This window comes from Nycticebus coucang, chromosome 11 (assembly GCF_027406575.1).
Source record: "Nycticebus coucang isolate mNycCou1 chromosome 11, mNycCou1.pri, whole genome shotgun sequence".
Lineage (NCBI taxonomy): Eukaryota > Metazoa > Chordata > Mammalia > Primates > Lorisidae > Nycticebus > Nycticebus coucang.
Genome location: NC_069790.1, coordinates 20,323,464 through 20,345,517, shown reverse-complemented (window position 1 = coordinate 20,345,517; position 22,054 = coordinate 20,323,464). Strand labels below are relative to the sequence as shown.

At 39.9% G+C, this 22,054-nt stretch overlaps 1 protein-coding gene across 2 annotated transcripts in view; it reads right to left on the bottom strand.

Moving 5' to 3' along the window:
• MATCAP2 (microtubule associated tyrosine carboxypeptidase 2) overlaps positions 1 to 21,117 on the bottom strand; it is a 39,076-nt gene extending 17,959 nt beyond the window's left edge. The window contains exons 1-2 of one of the 2 annotated variants that reach the window (XM_053608827.1): positions 20,821 to 21,117; positions 12,020 to 12,714 (exon numbers count right to left, since the gene is read on the bottom strand). In XM_053608827.1, coding sequence (XP_053464802.1) covers positions 12,020 to 12,714; positions 20,821 to 20,848 — 723 coding nt within the window. In that variant the 5' untranslated portion in view covers positions 20,849 to 21,117. The remainder of the gene's footprint in view (positions 1 to 12,019; positions 12,715 to 20,820) is intronic. The other variant, XM_053608828.1, reaches the window with a different exon arrangement.
• Between the last annotated feature and the right edge of the window lie 937 nt (positions 21,118 to 22,054).

Here is a 22,054-nt window from a genome sequence, read left to right as displayed (position 1 = left end):
CAAAATAGTGTTTTCTACTAAGTTATTAATCAATATTATGTCTGTTCACAAATCAACTACTTCTGAATCCTTCCCTCTTCATAGAATAAGAGGATAATTATTTATTTAGAGACAAGGTCTTGCTCTGTTGCCAGGTTATTAGAATGCAGTGGTGTCATCATAACTCACTGCAACATCAAACTCCCAGACTCAAGTGATCCTGCCGTGCCAGCTTCCTAAAGTGCTAGGATTACAGGTTTGGGCTGCCACACCCAGCAAAGGATAATATTAAATACAGCTTTGTACATCTTGTAGGGATCAAAAAAACTAATTTTCAGAGAGCTAGAACCTTAACAATAAGGAAATAAATGCAAAATGAGCAATTGTTCTTTTTTTTTTATTATTTTTTGAGACAGAGTCTTACTTTGTTACCCCCAGTAGAGTACAGCAACCTTAGACGCTTGGACTCAAGTGATTCGCTAGCCTCAGCTTTCTGAGTACCTGGAACTACAGGTGCCTGCCACATCACCAAGTTATTTTTAGAGATAGAGTCTCGCTCTAGCTCAGCTGGTCTTGACCTGGTAAGCTCAGGTGATCTGCCCACCTTGGCCTCCCAGAGTGCTGGCATTACAGGCATGAGCCACCGCGCCTGGCCTCAATTGTTCTACATGAAGGAAAGATCCTATCTCTTTCTTGATCTGGATATGACTTATAATGCTACACAAAACAGAACAACAACATTATTCGTAATGCTATAGCACTGTCATATCATGATCCTGAAGCGCATTTATTCTCCTTTATTAAAACAAGAAGAGCATATAATCAAATTATTTTCAACAAATGGTGCTGGGACAATTGGATGTCTATGTACAATGGACCCCTACTTCATATCCTATACAAAAATTAACTCAAATGGATCAAAGACCTAAAAGTAAGAGTTAAAGCAATAAAACTCTTAGAAGATAACATAGGCATGAATCTTCATAATTTTGATTTAGGAGTAGGTTCAAAAGACACCAGATGTCATAAAAGCACAAACAGCAAAAATATAAGCTGGACTTCATCAAAATTAAAAACATTTGTGCTCCTGTGGTGGCGCCTGTGGCTCAAAGGGGTAGGGCACGGGCCCCATATGCCGAGGGTGGCGGGTTCAAGCCCAGCCCCGGCCAAACTGCAACCAAAAAATAGCCGGGCGTTGTGGCGGGCGCCTGTAGTCCAGGTTACTTGGGAGGCTAAGGCAGGAGAATCCCCTAAGCCCAGGAGTTGGAGGTTGCTGTGAGCCGTGTGACGCCACGGCACTCTACCGAGGACAATAAAGTGAAACTCTGTCTCTACGGAAAAAAAAAAAAAAGAAAGAAAGAAAATGAAAGGACAATCCAAAGAACTGAAAAAAATGTTTTCAAATTTCATATCTGATAAGGGATTTAAATCTAAAATATGTAAAGAACTCCTGCACTCACTAATAAGAACACAAATAACCCAATTAAAAAATAAACAAAGGATATAAATAGACAGTTCTCCAAGGAAGATTTACAAATAACCACCATTAGCCATCAGGGAATTGCAAATCAAAACTATACTGAGATACCTCTTCACTCTCACAAGGATGGCTAGGGGGGAAAAAAAACCTAAAACAAATAGTAGATGGGAAAATGGAACCCCTCACACACTGCTGGTGGGAAAGGAAAATGGTGTGATCACTTTGGAAAACAGTCTGGCAGTTACTCAAAAGGTTAAACCAACCTAGAGTTACTATGTATAGCAGAAATTCCACTCCTAGGTGTATAGCCAAGAAAACTGAAAACCTATGTCCACCCAAAAGTGTGTACACAAATATTCATACAGCATTATTCAAAACAGCCAAAAAGTGGAAACCACTCAAATGTCTCTCAACTGATGAAAAAAGAATCAAGTATATTCATATATGGAATATTATTCAGCAATAAAAAGTACTGATACATGCTAGAATATAACATACATGAACCTTGAAAACACTGTAAGGCAAAGAAGCCAGGTACAAAGACCACATGTTGTATGATTCCATTTATACCAAGTTTCCGGAATAGGCAAACTCGGAAAGTCAGCAGTTAGAGTGGTGGTTGCCTAAGGCTGGGAGGTTGGTGAGAACTGGGGAGTAATTGATAATGGGTATAATATTTCTTCGTGGGTGATGAAATGTTCTATCATTAGATAGTGGTGATAGTTGGATAATTCTAAATATGTATATTAAAAACCACAGAACTGGTTTTTTTTTTTTTTTTTTTTTTTGTAGAGACAGAGTCAGCCTCTATTGCCTTCAATAGAGTGCCGTGGTGTCACACAGTTCATAGCAACCTCCAACTCCTGGGTTTAGGCGATTCTCTTGCCTCACGCTCCAGAGTAGCTGGGACTACAGGCACCCGCCACAACGCCTGGCTATTTTTTTGTTGCAGTTTACCCGGGGGCCAGGTTTGAACCCACCACCCTCAGAATATGGGGCCAGTGCCTTACTCTCTGAGCTACAGATGCCGCCCAGAAGTGTGTACCTTTTTTTTTTTAGAGACAGAGTCTCGCTTTGTCACCCTTGGTAGAGTGCCATGGCATCACAGCTCACAGCAACCTCCAGCTCTTGGGCTTAGGTGATTCTCTTGTCTCAGCCTCCTGAGTGGCTGGGACTACAGGCGCCCCTCCCCCCCAACAACACCCAGCTATTTTTTGTTGCAGTTGGCCAGGGCCCAGTTTGAACCTGCTACCCTTGGTATATGGGGCCGGCACCCTACTCACTGAGCCACAGGCGCCACCCAGAACTGTATGCTTTAAATGGGTAAACAGAATAATAAAGGAATTGCATCCTAATAAAGCTGTTGTTAAAAAAGGTGGAGTAGCAGTGTACACTCACACCACACTCTGCTTTTGTAGAAATAAAAAAGAGGAGATGATGAAAAAAAAAAAGGTGGAGTAATCAAGCAGCATAATATAAAATTTAATCATGAATCTAGCAAAGGAAAAATTTCTCTATATAAAACTTACGGTACTACTATCCTGGTTGATATAATAAGCTTTCTCAAAAATCTCAATATTCTGCTAAATGATAGTGCTGATTTTGTTCACTGCTTAGTAATTTGGAACTGTGACCATCGATCATGAGCCAAGTCAACAATCGTAGTAAAAAGCTATCTCCCTTGCAAATGCAGTTTTTACTCAATGAAAAATTAAATACAACCGGGATACTAATATGATATGAGGTAGGAAAAAGCTGTGAAAAGACTAGAAGTCAAAAGACCTGGTTTGGGGGCTGGGTGTGGTGGCTCATGCCTGTGATCCTAGCACTTTGGGAGGCCAAGGCAGAAGGATCCTTTGAGCCAGGAGTGTAAGGAGCAGTGAGCTATAATGATGCCACTGCACTCTAGTCCAGGTGACAAAGTGAGACCCAATCTCCAAAAAAAAGAAGACCTAGTTTTATGTTACAGCCTCACCATTTACTGACCATATAATCTTAAGTTTATCATTTTACCCTTCTCAGGTTTAGTTTCTTCACTGGCAAAATGGAGATGAAAATCATTGCTCTACTTACCTCACAGGGATGTTGTGAGGACAAAATTAGAGGGGCCTGTGAATGTGCTTTGCAATCTATTTCCCAAGTGTACATATAAAGTATAATATTTAAGTTTTAGCAGAAGACTGCTTGATTTTGATTTCGGAATTCAAGCTAATTTGCTTCCAATTTTTTATCCAACATAATATGCTATCCCATCCTTCCTTTCATTCCTTCCTTTCCAAAAAATTCTGAAATGTACAAATTTCCCTCCTAATACTGAATAATTCCTAGGAGATCAGACAATACTTTTCTTTAAGACAGTGTTCCAAACTGTTTCTTGACTAAAGTAGTCAGTAAGATATCACTTTTTAAAGGTCCCATGGCCAACTGAGTTTAGAAAATACTGGACTGGCTCGGTGCCTGTAGCACAGTGGTTCTGGTGCCAGCCACATACACCAAAGGTAGTGGGTTCGAACCCGGCCTGGACCAGCTAAACAACAGCTAGACAACCACAACAAAAAATAGCTGGGCATTGTGGCGGGCGCCTATAGTCCCAGCTACTTGGGAGGCTGAGGCAAGAGAATCGCTTAAGCCCAAGAGTTGATAAGACTGTCTCAAAAAAAAAGAAAAGAAAATACCAAACTGAAGTTAAACGAAAAACTCTTCTAAGCCTTTATTACAATACTATGTATGCCAAATCTTAAAGATGAATATAATATTCTGTGTTTTCCACTGTATACGGCCCCCTTTCCTTAGGCTGTGTTCCTCAAAACAGTGTGAAAATGGTTACTTCAGATAAGCATGGGATACACAAAAATACACACATAGTAGAACCTCTGTACCCTGAGATTCTTAGAAAGAAAAACAAGATTCCAAATACTAAATGAATTTTTCAATGTTAGCTATTGCTAGTAGCAAATTAGATATATAAGATTTGTGATTATTCAAGCAGATCATTACGCCTCCATTCAAAGTATTATAGCCAAAAATTAATGGGACAATGGAGCAGCAGTCACATACTCAAATCCCTTCACCTGTAAGCAATAACCACTGGGAAAAGCTCTCGGTTATAAGACATCTGTGAGAGGCAATGGAAGAACATCTTTACATTCTAATGTTTTAAAAAACACTGTGCTGGCCCAGCAAACCAAATATGTAAACTGAACTTGACCCCGGGGCCACAAATTTGGATCCATTGCTTATAAAGTGCTTTACTAAATTCCTAGCACACCAGCAAAAAGAACCATTCATTTGTCTAGGTATTCATTCATTCACTCATCTTTATGGTCACCTTCTTTGTGCTAATCACTGTTACTTTTATCCTCTTTTTAAAATCCCTGTCCTATCACTAGACTGGCGGGACTGGCAGAGATGACACATAAAAAGATACTGTAGTAAGACAGACTTTGGTGGAATTATAAAGTATTGTTAGATCACAGGAAAAAAGGTAAATACAAGTGGAAAATCAGGGTGGCGCCTGAGGCTCCAAGGAGTAGGGCACTGGCCCCACATGCTGGAGGTGGCGGGTTCAAACCCAGCCCTGGCCAAAAACTACAAAAAAAAAAGAGAAGTGGAAAATCAGAGAAAATAAGAGGGCATTATATGCAAAAGAGATTAATGCTGTCATTGTCAAAAGCATGTAAAAACCAAAGAAAGTAAAATACAGATTGGTTTGACAAGACTGCAGAGTTCCTAGGATGCACAGGCACTGGGAAACTCATTTATTCATGCCAGGAGCTGTATTTAGTTTTGGGAATAGTTAAAATAAGTAAAGTACACTTCTTTTTCAAATTTTAGATTAATTTAAGGGTACATATGTTTAGGTTACATTGTTTGCATTTGTTAGGTAAAGTCCAAGTTGCAGTTAAGCCCTTCATCCAGGAGGTGTGCCCCATACCTACATCCACTTCTGTCAAGAAGTGAGTCTGGTGTTAAAGACAAACAAGCAATTTAAGGGTGGTAACAGTGGATAAACGCTATGATAGATACTTGTATAAGATACTGAGGGAGCATAGTGTTGACTTTGCTGTAAGGCCTTGCAGACCACATGCTGAAGGGTTTTGGACTAGGCCATGTGTGGTGGTTTGGCTCACACCTGTAATCCTAGCACTCTGGAAGGCAGGTGGATTGCTTGAATTCAGGAATTTCATACCAGCCTGAATAAAAGCAAGACCCTATCTCTACTAAAAATAGAAAAACCGGGCGGTGCCCACAGTTCAGTGGGTAGGGTGCTGGCCACATACACCAAGGCTGGTGGGTTCAAACCCAGCCAGGGCCAACTAAAACAATAACAACTGCAACAACAACAACAGCAAAAAAGAACAGCTAGGAGTTCTGGCAAGTGCCTGTAGTCCCAGCTACTTAGGAGGCTGAGGCAAGAGAATTGCTTGATCCCAAGAGTCTGAGGTTGCTGTGAGCTGTGACGCCATGGCACTCTACCTAGGGTGACCGCTTAAGACTCTGTCTCAAAAAAAAAAAAAAAAAAGATTATGGTGCATACCTGTAGTCCCAGATTGTTGGGAGGCTGAGGCAAGAGGACTGCTCAAGCCCAAGAGTTTGAGGTTGCTGTGGTATGACACCATAGCATTCTACCCAGAATGACAGAGTGAGCCTCTGTCTAAAAAAATATATAAAATAAAATGAAAAAATGAAGGTTTTGGACTTTATCCTAAATTTTGAGAAGCCCTGAGGTTTTTCAGGAAAACAAGTGACATGATCAAATTTGCACCTTAGAAAGAAACTAACAGAAGTGTGAAAAGCAGAGGCGAGACAGAAGGCATCAAATGAGCTTTTGCCAATAATCCAGTCTATAATATGAACTGCAGACTAGGTCCAGATTATAATAAAAAGAAATAAACCACAGCGGCACCCATAGCTCAGTGGGTAGGGTGCCAGCCACATGCGCTGAGGCTGGCGGGTTCGAGCCCAGCCCGGGCCAGCTAAAACAACAATGACAACTGCTACAACAGCAGCAGCAGCAACAACAACAACAAAATAGCTGGGTGTTGTGATGAGCACCTATAGCCCCAGCTACTTGGGAGGCTGAGGCAAGAGAATTGCTTAAGCCCAAGAGTTTGAGGTTGCCGTGAACTATGACGCCACAGCACTCTACCCAAGGCGACAGCTTGAGACTCTGTCTCAAAAAAAAAAAAGAAAGAAAGGGCTAGGTGCCTGTGGCTCAAGCGGCTAAGGTGCCAGCCACTAAGGTGCCAGCCACATACACCTGAGCTGGCGGGTTCAAATCCAGCCCGCCAAACAACAATGATGGCTGCAATCAAAAAATAGCCTGGCATTGTGGCAGGTGCCTGTAGTCCCAGCTACTTGAGGGGCAGAGGCAGTAGACTCACTTGAGTCCAGCAGTTGGAGGTTGCTATGAGCTGTGATGCCATAGCACTCTACCCAGGGTGACAGCTTGAGGCTCTGTCTCAAGAAAAAAGAAAAGAAAGAAAAAGAAACAAACCACACCATTCCAAAATATTATATTCTACATATGAAGAACTGAGAAAATAAAACAGATCTCACATCTTCAATGAATGACACAGTCAGGCAAAGAAAGAAGTTGTCACCTGCAGCCCATTCCACTCTCTTTTCCCCCTTCCACTGTCCTCTTCCCAACTCCCACTTTTGGTTCTCCACTTCTGAAACGTCTGTGTTGTCAGTGTTTGAGGTATTCTCAAAGGTGAGTTTAAAAAAGAGAGGGTAACTGCTTCCAGGATAAGATATTTATAAACGCTTAGTACCCTAGACTATCTTTCACCACCTATAACAGACAAAGCAGATATTTAAGCTGTTATGTAGAAAAGACTCTGGGAAGGTAAAAATCTGAGAATGTACATGTTAGTTGAGTTTTCAAAGGCAAATCAAAAAGGGTTTAAATGAGTTATCAAAGTCATACCTTCTTCCAAGGACATGTAATCTGATTGGGGTATTTCCATCTCTGATCTGTAAGAAAAGCTCTCTTACTAGATAAAAAACAAAAAACCAGAAAAAGAAAAGCTCTCTTGCTAGTAAGTTAAGAAATGACCCTATTTCTCCAACCTAATACTCAAAACTACTATGGAACACTGTAAACTCAAAATAATCTCTTAGAAAATCCTCATAACTTCAGGGTGCCTGTGAAAGGTTTATGATTTGCGAAACAGAAATCATGTAATCTAGGGAGAGGTATAATTTAAAGAAGGAAGGCTTGTTTTTCCTCTCATTCACTGTTTTGACAACTTGAGGTCTACAAAGATAAAATACTATTTCAATACTAGTAAAATAATAACTCAGGCTTAAAGAAATTTATGTCAAAGGTGGCACCTGTGGCTCAGTGAGTAGGGCGCCAGCCCCATATACCGAGGGTGGCAGGTTCAAACCTGGCCCTGGTCAAACTGCAACAAAAAATAGCCAGGTGTTGTGGTGGGCGCCTGTGGCCCCAGCTATTCAGGAGGCTGAGGCAAGAGAATCGCCTAAGCCCAAGAGCTGGAGGTTGCTTTGAGCCGTGATGCCACAGCACTCTACCCAGGGCAACAAAGTGAGACTCAGTCTCTAAAAAAAAAAAAAAGAAATTTATGTCAAGACATTCCATTTGTGAAGGTATTTTATTTCCAAATAAATTTTTTCTTTCAAAAAATGTAAATGTTTTGCTTTATAGGACAATCATGTAATTTTACATGCAGTCAGACAATTAAGTCCGAAAAAGTGCTACATACCTCATTATCATTGTGGTCACCTTTTTTTTTTCTATTACCATAAAGAGCTTTTATTTTGTTCTCATTTTTATTCTTTAAGTCCTTAGTTGGTTTTGCATATCTCTAGTTAACTCTTGATATGTCAGAATTTAACATTCACAATTTTGACATTTTCTCAATGGGTCTGAATAATTAATTATGCCCTGTTGTGATAAGTCATTTTGCTGAGTCATAAATTTCAATCAGTCCCACTGAGAGCAGAGAATGCAAAAACTTAGTGAATAAACTTAGCTGAGCACTCAGCATCGATACCTCAGTGAGGTATGGTCACCTTTAAAGTATTTGCCATTTGGTGTCTGTGGTGATATTGAGCAATAAAGTACATAGCACTTTTTCTAGGATTGAGTTTGCGAACTTAATTGTCCAGTATGTCTACGTACTATACATATACTTTAATATAATAATGATTTACCTATTCTAGTCATACTATAAGCTCTAAAAGCAAGACACTGTTTTCTAAGGACCACATTTAAAAGTCTTTATACTAACCACTGGTCCTAATAAAGTGGAGGAGCAGCACGTTTTTGAGTCTTGAAGACCAACCCTGAAGCTGTTGGTTTATTGGGGGAAGGGAAGAATATATGACATTACGTCATTATTCACTCAGATGATGAAGAGGAACTTAAGTATATTTTTCTAGAGGCCTTGTTCTATGAATTTCTTTTATTTGATTACAGTGGTTTAAACAGTAGACTTAGCATTTATTGAGAGCTTCCTCCCAAATGGTGGCATTTCTTTTTTTTTTTTTTGTAGAGACAGAGTCTCACTTTATGGCCCTTGGTAGAATGCCATGGCATCACAGCTCACAGCAACCTCCAACTCCTGGGCTTAAGCGATTCCCTTGCCTCAGCCTCCCAAGTAGCTGGGACTACAGGTGCCCGCCACAACGCCCGGCTATTTTTTTGTTGCAGTTTGGCCAGGGCCAGGCTTGAACCCACCACCCTCCATATATGGGGCCGGGGCCTTACCGACTGAGCCACAGGCGCCGCCCCCCTTTTTTTTTTTTTTTGGTAGAGACAGAGTTTCACTTTATGGCCCTCAGCAGAGTGCCGTGGCGTCACACAGCTCACAGCAACCTCCAACTCCTGGGCTTAGGCGATTTTCCTGCCTCAGCCTCCAGAGTAGCTTGGACTACAGGCGCCCGCCACAACGCCCGACTATTTTTTTGTTGCAGTTTGGCCGGGGCTGGGTTTGAACCCCCACCCTCAGTATTTGGGGATGGTGCCCTGCTCACTGAGCCATGGGCGCCGCCCAATGGTGGCATTTCTAGTTCATGCCAGCTTGGATTGCTGGTGCTGTTTAGAAATCCAAAGTAATCCAGGTGTAAGTGTAAGCTGGAAATTGGGTCAAAATAAAAATTGTAAAGCCACAGGCCAAGCACTGGCAATTTTCAATCTTTGGGGCTGCTAAGGCTCCCAAATTGCCTCCCAAGAGAAATGAAAGAGCACTCATCTTGATCTAATGGTGGAAATCTCTCTCTGAACAGGCTGGACTAGAGTAGATCTCCAAATCTAAAAATATTGATAAGCAAATCTCAGCTATCTCTTTCAGGACTAAAGGGGTAAAATGCAGAATTTTTATAATTATGAATTTTACATTTGTGGAAGCCCTGTTCAACAGCAACACCCCCCCCATATACGTATGTAAGAATAACAGCCAAATAAGAATAACAAGTAATAGTTAATATTTTTATTAGTGCTTATGTGCCAAGCACTATGCTAACTGCAATATATGTATTATGCTTTACCTCATTTAATAATCCAAAAACCTCTTAAGCCTTTTTCAGTAGGTATTTCCCTTTACTCCATTGTACACACATGGGAGGTAGGAGAGCCTAAATGTGTTCTCACTATGTTAAAACTGCCTTTGCCCATCCAAAATGCCTCTGTATAGCTTTTTACCTTGAGTTACAATCTTTAGTACAATCTCAGCACATTTTTTAAAAAAATGAATGTCTAGAAGTAGTAAAAAAAAACATAGTAGATCCTCTATAAGTTGACCACCCCAGGGAATGCGACAAACTGGTTAACATACAGAGGTGGGCAATATAAAAAACTAGGCTAACTGTACTGATACATACTTATGGAGCATGTTGGTCTATGAAAATTAGATTAACTTCAGGAGGCGGTCATTGTAGGGAGGTGGTCACTATGGAGGTTCTACTGTATTTGTAATAAAAGCAGTAAAAAAGATCTCTCATAACAAAATAAATAAATATCATGATTAAAATTATTTTAATCTCTATATAGTAGCTTTACATAATGGCTTCAAAGGACTGGTCAGATTCCATGTTATTTATAATAAACAGCAAAAGGTCTCCTGACCACAAGACCAAATAACTATATTGTATTACGTGTATCAGCAAAAATGCTAAATTAATGCACACAACAAGCAAGTAGAACTATGCAGTTATACTTATCCTACAGATTTTCACAAAGCCAAGCTGAGGATAATGCATTATAAAGGCCTGTACAAAGTTAATTTAGTCAAATGTAGTCTGTCTTTACAATCTCAAAACTATACCCTACAGGCAAACATTAGCCAATTTCTCCTCAAATACTTAAGTAAAGTTGAAATTTATTAAAACACAAAACTATGTGCTAGGGGTTTAATTTGAGTAATTTAAAAGTATTCATATCATAATTTGCTAACCTTGAAGATAATTTTTTAAGTCTCATTATTTTCTTCTTTAAATGAGTGCTTAACTATTTATTTGATGATGATTAATAATTTTTGTAAAGCATTAATAAGTTCAAAGGCAAGAATCAAACCTGAGGGCGGTGCCTATGGCTCAGTCGGTAAGGCGCCGGCCCCATATACCGAGGGTGGCGGGTTCAAACCCGGCCCCGGCCAAACTGCAACCAAAAAATAGCCGGGCGTTGTGGCGGGTGCCTGTAGTCCCAGCTACTCGGGAGGCTGAGGCAAGAGAATCGCCTTAAGCCCAGGAGTTGGAGGTTGCTGTGAGCTGTGTGAGGCCACAGCATTCTACCGAGGGCCATAAAGTGAGACTCTGTCTCTACAAAAAAAAAAAAAAAAGAATCAAACCTGAGTCTCCAAACTCTTGCTTACAGGAGGTTTTAGCAAGCTGGGAATATAGTAATACAACAGGAAGAACCAGGGACTGAATATATTGTACTAAAAAATCAGAAGGCTGGGAGTGGTAGTTCAGCACTTTGGGAGACCAAGGAAGGACTGTTTGAGCACAGGAGTTCAAGACCAACCTGAGCAACATAGCAAGATCCCATCTCTACCAAAAAATTAAAAAATTAGATAGGTGGGGTGGTACATGCCTATATTCCCAGCTGTAGGAAAAGTTGAGGCATGAGGAGCCCAAGAGTTTAAGGTTGCAGTCAGCTCTGATAACGTCACTGCACTCTAGCTGGGGCAACAGAGTGAGATCCTACCTTAAAAAAAAAAAATCAATTAGAAAACAAAACCATGGTGTGAAGTACCCAACCCTGGTATATAGGCTGGTTAATATGCCACAAATATGTAACTCCCAAATGAAAGCTTAGAACCAGAATCAGAAGCTGTTTTCCTCACATACTTGTTTCCTATCACAAAGAGTCTATTTAATAGATTTAGATTAATGCAAAATAGTTTACATATAAGTGATACCACTCACCTGTAGATTTCTTATCACATATCCATCCATACTGGGTGGGAATTAACTATAACATATAAATAACTGGGATATTTTAAATGCTTTTTTTTTCTTTTGCTTATATGATCACATATAATTGTTTTAGCTACATAAAAATGAGATACTACTACTGAAGTGCTATTTTACCTGCTTTAGAAATCGGTCAGATGCGTTGCTGTGCTTGGCTAACACACTTGACAGAGCAAGATTAGCATATTCAAATTGGGGATTGTAGGTATAGTCAGATTTGAAGAATCTCAGTTTTTCTTTCTCTAAGTTGGTGGGCTTTATAGCAGTCAATATACAAAATCTTTTTCCAGAAATGTCATCTCCTTTTTCAAAGCTTCTAGACAGCTGAGGCTGTGGCTGTGGCTTTGGAAGAATCGAGAAATTACGCCGCTTGACCTTGCTTTTGGGTTTAGGCGGCAGTACTATGCTGTTACCTGTAACAGAGATATCATGTGTAAACTTTACAGGATTTGACACTGAACTAGTGACAAGAACAGCAGGCTGCCTCTCCAGGCAGTACCAAGAACCACTGCTTGTCACAGGCGCTGAGGCTTTCGTCCTGTGAGGATCTTTGCTATGAGAAGAGACAGAAATCTTGCTGGGTTTTCTATATTTTTTGGAGGAGGTGGAGGAAGACTCTTTTTGTGCATGATGCTTTTTCTCCTCCTTGCTCTGTAGTAGAACATTGTAACTACTGGTTCCAGTTGTGAAAATGTCCTTTAGTATTCCAGTGGGTAAATATGGAATGTTTCTTTTGCTGTCAATGATAAATGAATCTTCTGCATTTAGAACAGACTTCTTAGCAAGTTCTTGCTCAGGCCAGTGAAGCTTTTCTGTGTTAATAAACAAAATCAAAACAAAGGAAATAAAAAAGATACCAGATGAAGCAAATTGTTTGTTATGTTAAAAGTATTCTGAAAGTTCCTTATACTTCACAATTTTGCAATAATCTTTAGAAAATACTTTTTAAATATTAAAAGGATATATTACTAAACTTTGGTCTTGCTAGTGTCACTTCTGAAGATCTATCACAATCTTCAGCTTCAAATCATTTAGATGATCAAAGTTAATACAGATGTGACATAGAATGCATAGCCTGAATACTCAACTCTACTACAGAGTATGGATTTCACTGAAAGGATATTTTTAAATAGTATTACTATCAAAGTAAAATCCAAGGTACTTTCACAGCCAATATGATCATGAAATTTGGAACTATATATAAAGGTATCCTTCAGTAAAAGAAGGACAACAAAGCCCTATTTACCTCAAAAACCATTTTTAAGATTAAACAGAGGATATGTTTTGGTAATGTTACTCAATACTAAGAATTGGTTGATTTTCCTAGTAATTCTAAGCTATAGGTTAATGTTAAAGAAAAACAAGGCTCTTTTGCAAGTCAGAAAAGCAAATTACTATTACACAGATATCAGTATATTAAACGGCAAGTTCAAAAGAAGGCAGCTTTGTTTTTAGACCTCACAAGTGCTTTAAACAGGTAAGAAGCACTGGATATCTGCTGCTCATGCACTACTGTGTTGATTTGCATTTTTTCATTCAACAAATATGTAAAATATTACTAATTAAGCGCATGACTCTGATCAACATTTGTATAAATACATTATTCCTGCTTGTAATATGGCCTTAAAGACAATGAATTCCTATGACGATGTGAATAATGCAAAGTAGAATATTATCAAATGTGATAAACAAAAGATAAAGACAATAATCTAGAGTTCAGAGAAAAAAGAGTAATATGAAGAGAAACAGATGAGATTTCAGGTACAGCTTTAAGAGTTTGCAGATAATTATAAACCAACAACAGTGTTTGAGTCTGTCTTAAATACAGCTCATCTGAATAAGACTTCAACTGAAGTCCTGTCAATAAATGTTCTTTGAATAAATTAAGTGAATGAATAAATGATTCAAAACATGCCATTCTCCATCCAGTCTGGATAAAAAGGTACTTGTAGTTCTGGGACCATTCTATATTTCTCTGAGAAGACTACTAAAGAAGTGCACATAGTGGACGGCGCCTGTGGCTCAGTGAGAGGGCGCCAGCTCCATATACCGAGCGTGGCATGTTCAAACCCGGCCCTGGCCAAACTGCTACAGAAAAATAGCTGGGCATTGTGGCGGGCGCCTGTAGTCCCAGCTACTCAGGAGGCTGAGGCAAGAGAATCGTCTAGGCCCAGGAGTTGGCGGTTGCTGTGAGCTATGTAACATCATGGCACTCTAACGAGGGCGATAAACTAAGACTGTCTCTGAAAAAAAAAAAAAAGTGCACATAGTATAACAGGAAAGGCTTTAAATCAGTCGTTCTCAACCAAGGCCAATTTTACTCTCCAGGGGACATTTGGCCATATCTAGAGACATTTTGATTGTCACAACTGGAGAGGGGCTACTGGGTAAAGGTTAGGGATGATGCTAAGTATCCTTCAATGCATAGAACAGTCTCTTACAACTAAGAAATATTCATCTGAAAATTTCAGTAGTGTCAAGGTAGAAAAACCCTGTTCTAAATGTTAGTTTTCAAAAGCCTAGAAGTCATAGAGTTTAGGGTAAAGAAACAGTACTAGATCAAAAGTAGATAATAAACAATCCAAATATGTAAGGTACTCAAAAATCCTTTAACTAACATTTTCTAGGCCAGCATGTGAAATCTGAATTCTGGTATCTAAACGATAACATAAAAAGTACGAACCTGCAGGGCTAAATGTCTACTATATGTACTAGTTTAGATTTGTACAGGATTTGTACAAAAGAACCCTTTGTACAATAATAAATGTTAGAGTCAACAAGCCAAAAATAATAGAACAAGTAAAACTTTAATCATAGGCTAGTGGGTCCTGGTTTCTCAGGCGTTTCATACTTAAGTGTTGCCAGCTGATAGTCAAAACTGGCAGATGAGGTAAACAGGTTTAAGGAACACCAGGACACAGGCTGTAGTCCAAATGCCCAACGACAATTCAGTTTCCCTAAAAAGATACAAGTTTAGGAGAAGAGATAATAATGAAAAGAAGACTGAAATGGACACTAAGAGGGAAATAGATAAGAATAATGGTATCACAAACCTAGAGAAGTAGGGTAAGGACTGGGCACAACCAGAAAGGTAAAGGGAGGTAATCAAGTTCTTTTCTCCTCCAGTCTTCACAAGAAAAAGGGAAAGAGTTACATCACATTAAAATCAATGAATTAAACTGCTCTGGAGAATGCCTATTTTGATGGTTTATTACATATATGCTATGCTGTTTTTTTAAAAAACTCAACATTCAATGTAAAAATTCTCTGATTCCAAAGAATTAGTAGTTTTATGACCAAAGAACTGAGCTCATAGAGTTGTTTCTGTTTTGTCACAAAGCATTAGTGACCTCCAAATACACAATTTTGTCCCATCTCAACCTATACACTTCAGGATATTAAAAAGAAAAAAGAAAAAAAAAATGTCCTAAACCACCTGCCAACACTCAAGGAGTAGTACCTTAGCTGACAGAACCTTTCTCCCCAGGAATTGTTGCAATTCAGTTCACTTGCTAATTATCTCCTGAGAGGCTAAGCCTTCAGTCTTTTTGAAGCACCATCTGCTGCTGAGCAAAGTTTGGGAGTGGCAACGATATATTTATTTTACAAATGCCAATCCTGGCAAATGTTGATATCCCCATTACGTTCATAAATTGGGGCACACAGTCCTTCATACAAGATAGACATCATTTCTCAGAGTAATACTGATTACATTTCAGTTACATTAACAAGTATTATGGAATCTAAAATATTGCTTTGATAATTTTACTTTAGATTTTATTTATTTATTTTTGCGTTTTTTGGCCGGGGCTGGGTTTGAACCCGCCACCTCCGGCATATGGGGCTGGTGCCCTAACCCCTTTGAGCCATAGGCGCTGCTCCTGCTTTGATAATTTTAAATACTCCTGTTTACTTTGTGAAAAATATTTTTGAACATGTCTAAGAACATAATAAGAGGCTGATAAGATTTCTAGTTGTCTACCCAATTTATTAAAGAATATCCTATTTCCTGACTCCTTTTTCCTAAAAAATTAAAACTTTTTTTTTAAACATAAGCAGACTTCTTTGGAGGAAGTGTACTTCATGTTTCCCACCCCAAAAGTAATAAGGTAATTAGAAATCACTCTTCTTCACATTAAAGATAGCCAAATACAGGGTGTCCCAAAAGTTGTCGTACATAAGGAAAATGTGAAATAATAGCTAGATGTACCCTTATTTACAAACAGGGGGACAACATGTAGAGAATATTTTGTAAATATTTTATAAAATGATGTAATGAATATTTTGTTAATAAAGGTGTATGTAGCTTCAATTTCCCACTGTCCTTATGTATGGTGACTTTTTTGGGTGACCTTTGAGACACCCTATATATAATAACATGTAGCCACCAGCAATCTGTTTCACTTGTAATAATGGAGTGAATAAAATAATTTGTTGCTCAAAGAAGATTATTTACCCTAACCTGATTACTCACAATGAAGAAAAAAGGTAAATATATTATTACATTAAAATCAATATGATACTCAGTATATTCACAAGTAGGTGAATATTCCCATATTGGTGTTGTTGAAGTTACCAACATGATGGAAGTTTAAAATGTATCTAGAACAAGAGAAAAGGATACTAGGATTCCTGGCTTCCAGTCTCAGTTCTTTCAATGACCTCTCTGTAATATTAGCCTAATCACTAACCCCATCAGTAGCTCCTGTTCCTCATCTAAAAGAATGGGGGAGATAGAATACACGGCTCCCTAAACTTGGCATTTCACAACTGTGAAGAGGTGAGGTTTCACAGTAGTTATGAGGTCCCTGGCTGAAAGGAAGATCATCAGAAAAAGCCTACTGGAAAAATACTATTCAACCAATTTTGACTTACAAAATGGCAATTTCATATGGTTTGCTAATACTTAGAAACCTGAGAACCTGGAATAATACTATACCATAAAACAATAGCTTACTTGATAAGAAACAGAAGAAAGGACAAAAAATAATCCCCAAACAACATAAACACTTTAATTTTATCAAATATTTCATTACTTAAAATTCAAATCAAATAGGGGGCAAAACACCAAATTATAAAATATCTCTCAACAGCAGAAAGGATGAATGAATTGCAGTACATTAAAACAATGGAATACTCCACCACAATGAGCAAAAACAAATTGAAGTTGCAAGTAACAATGTGGGTGAAGTTCTGCCAACGTTGAGCAAAAAAGCCAGATCAAAAGATCTGTATATATTATATAATTCCATCTATATGTAGTTCAGAGACAGCAAAACTAATTTATTATAACTATATACATAATTATTATTTATTATAACTTAGAGCAACAGTTACCTTTGAGGGAGGGGTCGTAATTCAGGAGGAGGTACCAAAAACCCTACTAGGTGTTAGAAATGTTTTATATCTTGTTCTGGGCGATGGTAATATATGCACAAAGTTATGGGCTGCATGTTTAAAACTTGTGTACTTTATGTAAGTTACAGCTTAATTTTGTAAACAGTACAAAAAACATAAATTTCTTTTTTTGGCCAGGGACAGGTTTGAACTTGCCACCTCCAGCATATGGGACCAGCGCCCCACTCCTTGAGCCACAGGCGCCACCCAAAACATAAATTTCTTTAAAAATATATTCATTGCACAATTTTTCTGCATTATAACACAATCTATTAACTGTAATATCTCCAAATTCAACAGCAATCAATGTAGTTTATCAACTGAAAGAGTAAGAGATGAAAGGCACTGCTAATGTCATTCAGAAACTCAGAAACTTGACTGTACTTCTGGATTCTTAAAAATTTCCTCCCCCGGGGCGGCGCCTGTGGCTCAGTCGGGAAGGCACTGGCCCCATATGCTGAGGGTGGCGGGTTCAAACCCCGCCCCGGCCAAACTGCAACCAAAAAATAGCTGGGCGTTGTGGCGGGCGCCTGTAGTCCCAGCTACTCAGGAGGCTGAGGCAAGAGAATTGCCGTAAGCCCAGGAGTTGGAGGTTGCTGTGAGCTGTGTGAGGCCACAGCACTCTACCAAGGGCCATAAAGTGAGACTCTGTCTCTACAAAAAAAAAAGAAATTTCCTCCCCAGTTAAGGAGCACTTCAGTGTTAACTCTATTAGTTAGTCTTACAATGTGACTGTTGTTTGGGGACCAGGAACTGATGTGCATGTGTATTTTGTTTTTAGAGTGAGAGTTGATGATGATGGCTGTGGTAAAAGTGAGCATTATACATCATGCACAATGACAGTAAATGTGCCAGGAGCAAACTTCCCATGTTTTCCACCTGAGACGAAGACAAACCTCTTAACCATGGTTTGTGAGGTCACTCATAGTCAGATCCCTATGCCTGTGCAGCCCCACTCACACGATATTTCCCCTTACTCTCTCCACTAGCCCCCTCTCACTTTCCCACCCCCTCATACCATTCTCCCTCCAGACCCAAGACCTCTTCAAACACTGCTCCCTAAACCCTGTTAGATTAACACCCACTCACCCTTCAGTTCAAATGGCACTTGGTTATGTGCCTTCTTTAACCTCTTCATTTGAAAACCTCATAACACCCTATAGCTTTTCTATGAAGTATTTTATCGTGGCTGTGGTTTTACATTTGTTATATGACAGCCTTCCCCCAAAATCAATTTACAAGTTCTATTAGAGCATACATTTGTGTTTGTTTTTGCTCACTCAGTGTCCTGTTTATGAAAGGATGGTCAGAGAGACAAAGGTAAAAGATTTGGTTGCCTGAAGGTTTAGGGAAAAAATCGTACCAAGGGGCGCTGGCCTCATATGCTGGAGGTGGCAGGTTCAAACCCAGCCCCAGCCAAAAACTGCAAAAAGAAAAAATCATCCCAGGAAGGCAATGATCCCAAAAAATGAAACGGTGGGGTTGAAGATAAGTTTTAATTAGCAGCAGGTGCCTACTGCTCCAGGCCAAACAGGAGCTGTGTGCCTAGGTGTAGACATCCTTTAAGGCTAACACACTGGCTTTAGGAAGACTTTTGTCTCCAGTATTTTTAAACATTCACCTTTATTATCAGACACTTCATTTCCAGACGACTCATCATTAATTACTCTTATATACAATATAAAGCAGTAGGAAATCATAAATGAACGTAATCTTGTATTATATGGCTTCTGGCAGCATTTTGTTACTCAACGAAATGAGCTAGATGTCTTCTAATTTGAAAACAAATTTATATTCAAGTAAAATATGATTTTTCCAGACAAAAAGTATTATTCACAAATTTGCTCGTGATAAAAGTTAAAAACCAACACTTTGACCAATCTTGATTTAGGGTTTTGTAGCTCAAATCAGTGTACAATCATTGTAATTGTGTGCTGATTTTCTTAGTGTTGAGAATATGAGCTTTGAATGGCGCTTGTCTGATTTGAATGATAGCTGTTTATCAGTAGCAATAATCTTGACCAAGTTATACTTCTTTGTGCTGTAGTTTCCTTAACTGTAAAATGGGGCAAAAATGGTGCCTACCTCATAGTATTTGTGTAAGGATTTTAAAAGTTAAAATCCCTAACGGTGGAGAACAGTGCTGTCCCATAGTATGCAGCCTTTGTTAACTATCATTTTATTCAATATGATATTTAGTTCCTATATAAACAAGTCATGAAAAAATGTAAATGAGGAAATATTTAGAATCATTAAATTTGGATTTCCAGGGTAAAATTAATATAAAGTAATTAATCTACATTTTAAAATCAACATTTTAGTGGCCTTACTATAATAAAACTTAAACTCTTCTTTTAAAAGGCTATGAAAGAGGGCGGCGCCTGTGGCTCAGCGGGTAGGGCGCCGGCCCCACATGCCGAGGGTGGTGGGTTCAAACCCGGCCCCGGCCAAACTGCAACAAAAAAAAAAAAAATAGCCGGGCGTTGTGGCGGGCGCCTGTAATCCCAGCTACTTGGGAGGCTGAGGCAAGAGAATCGCCTAAGCCTAGGAGTTGGAGGTTGCTGTGAGCTGTGTGACGCCACGGCACTCTACCAAGGGTGATAAAGTGAGACTCTGTCTCTACAAAAAAAAAAAAAAAAAAAAAAAAAAGGCTATGAAAGAAAAAAAATAAAAGGCTATGAGAAAACAAAGAAACCTCTCCTGATTTCATTCCATTTTCAAACAGCATATATATCTGTCTTATTTCACTTTACTACACCAATCAACAGTTTTACCAGGATGTCATATTTAGATTACATTAAAACATGATTAATAAGTTAAAAGTGATTACATAGGAAGCAATTTCAGAAATAATTGCTTCAGTCCTTTAATCCAGTTTTTCATATTTCATACAGAATCAAGTCCCAGCAAAATATCCTTGAAATTATTCTAATATTATGTACGGTGTTTCAAAAACAGTTAATATGCATCCTGACTTATAAATAATAAAAGGCAAATAAACTTTTAGATCCGGGGTCCAAACACCCGTGCTTTATGCTTGGTATAACCTGTATTATAAAGGGACCTATTAATAAATATCAACGTTCTATTTAAGAATAAAAGCATACACACAAATGTACATAATATAAATAGTAAAATACAAAGATGTGTTCTTTTGCTTAGCTGATTTTTTCTGAACATTCTGGAAAATTATAATGCCTAATTGCACACTTAATGTGTTTGAAATGGGATTAAGATTGAACACTTGTAGAACCAGTAATCAGTCTATTGTAATTTTCTTCACTATATCCCATAGCATGTGCTTACTGATAGATAACAAACGACCCAAGGAAAGGGAACCGTTTTCTCTCTTCCCTCCGCGCGTTTTTCTGAGAGCTTTCTGTGCGCCCCGCCAGGTTCTGGGAGTGGAGTGGAGTCCCCGCGCCGCGCGACTAGCCCACATCCTCCCGCTACCTCGGTTCGGGGCGGTTGGGACCGTGACCCGCCCCACACCTGCCGCCGCGGGCCTGGCGCGCGCTCACCCGTCACGCGAATGGACTCCAGCATCATCCCGCAGAGGAAAGGGGCGGCAGGACCCGCGGGCGTAAGGGGCGAGGGCCGGCTGGGAGCTGGGCCGGGCCCGGCCGCTTCTAGCCTCCGGCCCGGACCTCAGCGGTGGGGTCGAGGCGGAAGGATGCGCTCAGCCACCTGGAGTAGGATACGGCGGCTAAAGGCGAACCGAAACCTGCGGACACAGGGCTGAGAGCAGAGCTTCAGCAGCCCGCAGCTGCTGGGAGGTACACACGGTGGCCCTACGCTGCCCAGCGGTGCTTAGAACCCGCCACCGTGACGTGGCCGCTCCCCCGGTTGCTAGGAAGCGCTCCTCGCAAACCTCGCGCGGGGCCTTCCTCGGAGCCGGCAGCCGCTTGGGGCGCTGGCGCGGCGAAGGCTCGGCCCTCAGGGAGGGAGGACGACCAACTACAACTCCCGGCGTGCACAGCGCCGGGGCGCGCGCCTTGAGGTTTGTCAGCTGCGTGCGCCGGGTGACCGGCCGGGGTCTCGGGCCAGCTGGACATACGCCGTTTGACCCTGTGATGTGTGCTCGTCAAGGGGGCTTAACTCCGTGGTAGCTTCACTAGAAGGCACTCAGACCTAGCTGCGAATTAGAAAGCCATTCTTCTCCGCCCTTTAACTTAGTTACAAGGTGCGGGAAGCTAAAACAACTTTAGGTTGAACCGAACGCAGGTGCGGAAGGCTCAAATACATTTACCAGTTGACAGTCCCCAGCCTACTATCTTTAATACTAAAATGTAATATTTTTTTTTCTCCCTACCTTTGGACTTCCCAGCTTCCAAAACTTAAAACGCAAATTGTTAACTCGTGATTGTGCAATCGATAAGAGCTGAATGTTATTTTTGTTTATTCCTTTTCACTTTAGCAATTTATTTTTCACTGTAGCAGAAAATTTAATCTTTTACAATTACCGTGGGAAATGCGGAGACTACCACTCAACAAACATTTTTTGAGATTCATGTGTGTGCAAGGTTCTGAGGTAGGCGATGAGACATCAAGGGAAATGACATAAGCTTTGCAGAGCTTGCAGTCTTCTTCAGAAAGCTACATTTTCTCCTCACCCTTCCCCAAGGTTGGGCTAGGACACGGAAATAATTGGGGTGTGTTTCCAACTAAAGTAAAGCCAGGAGTATCACAGAGAATTTGCGAGAAACTCATCGCTTAGGAAAGACCAGTGGAAATTTAACTGTCACAAACAGTGGA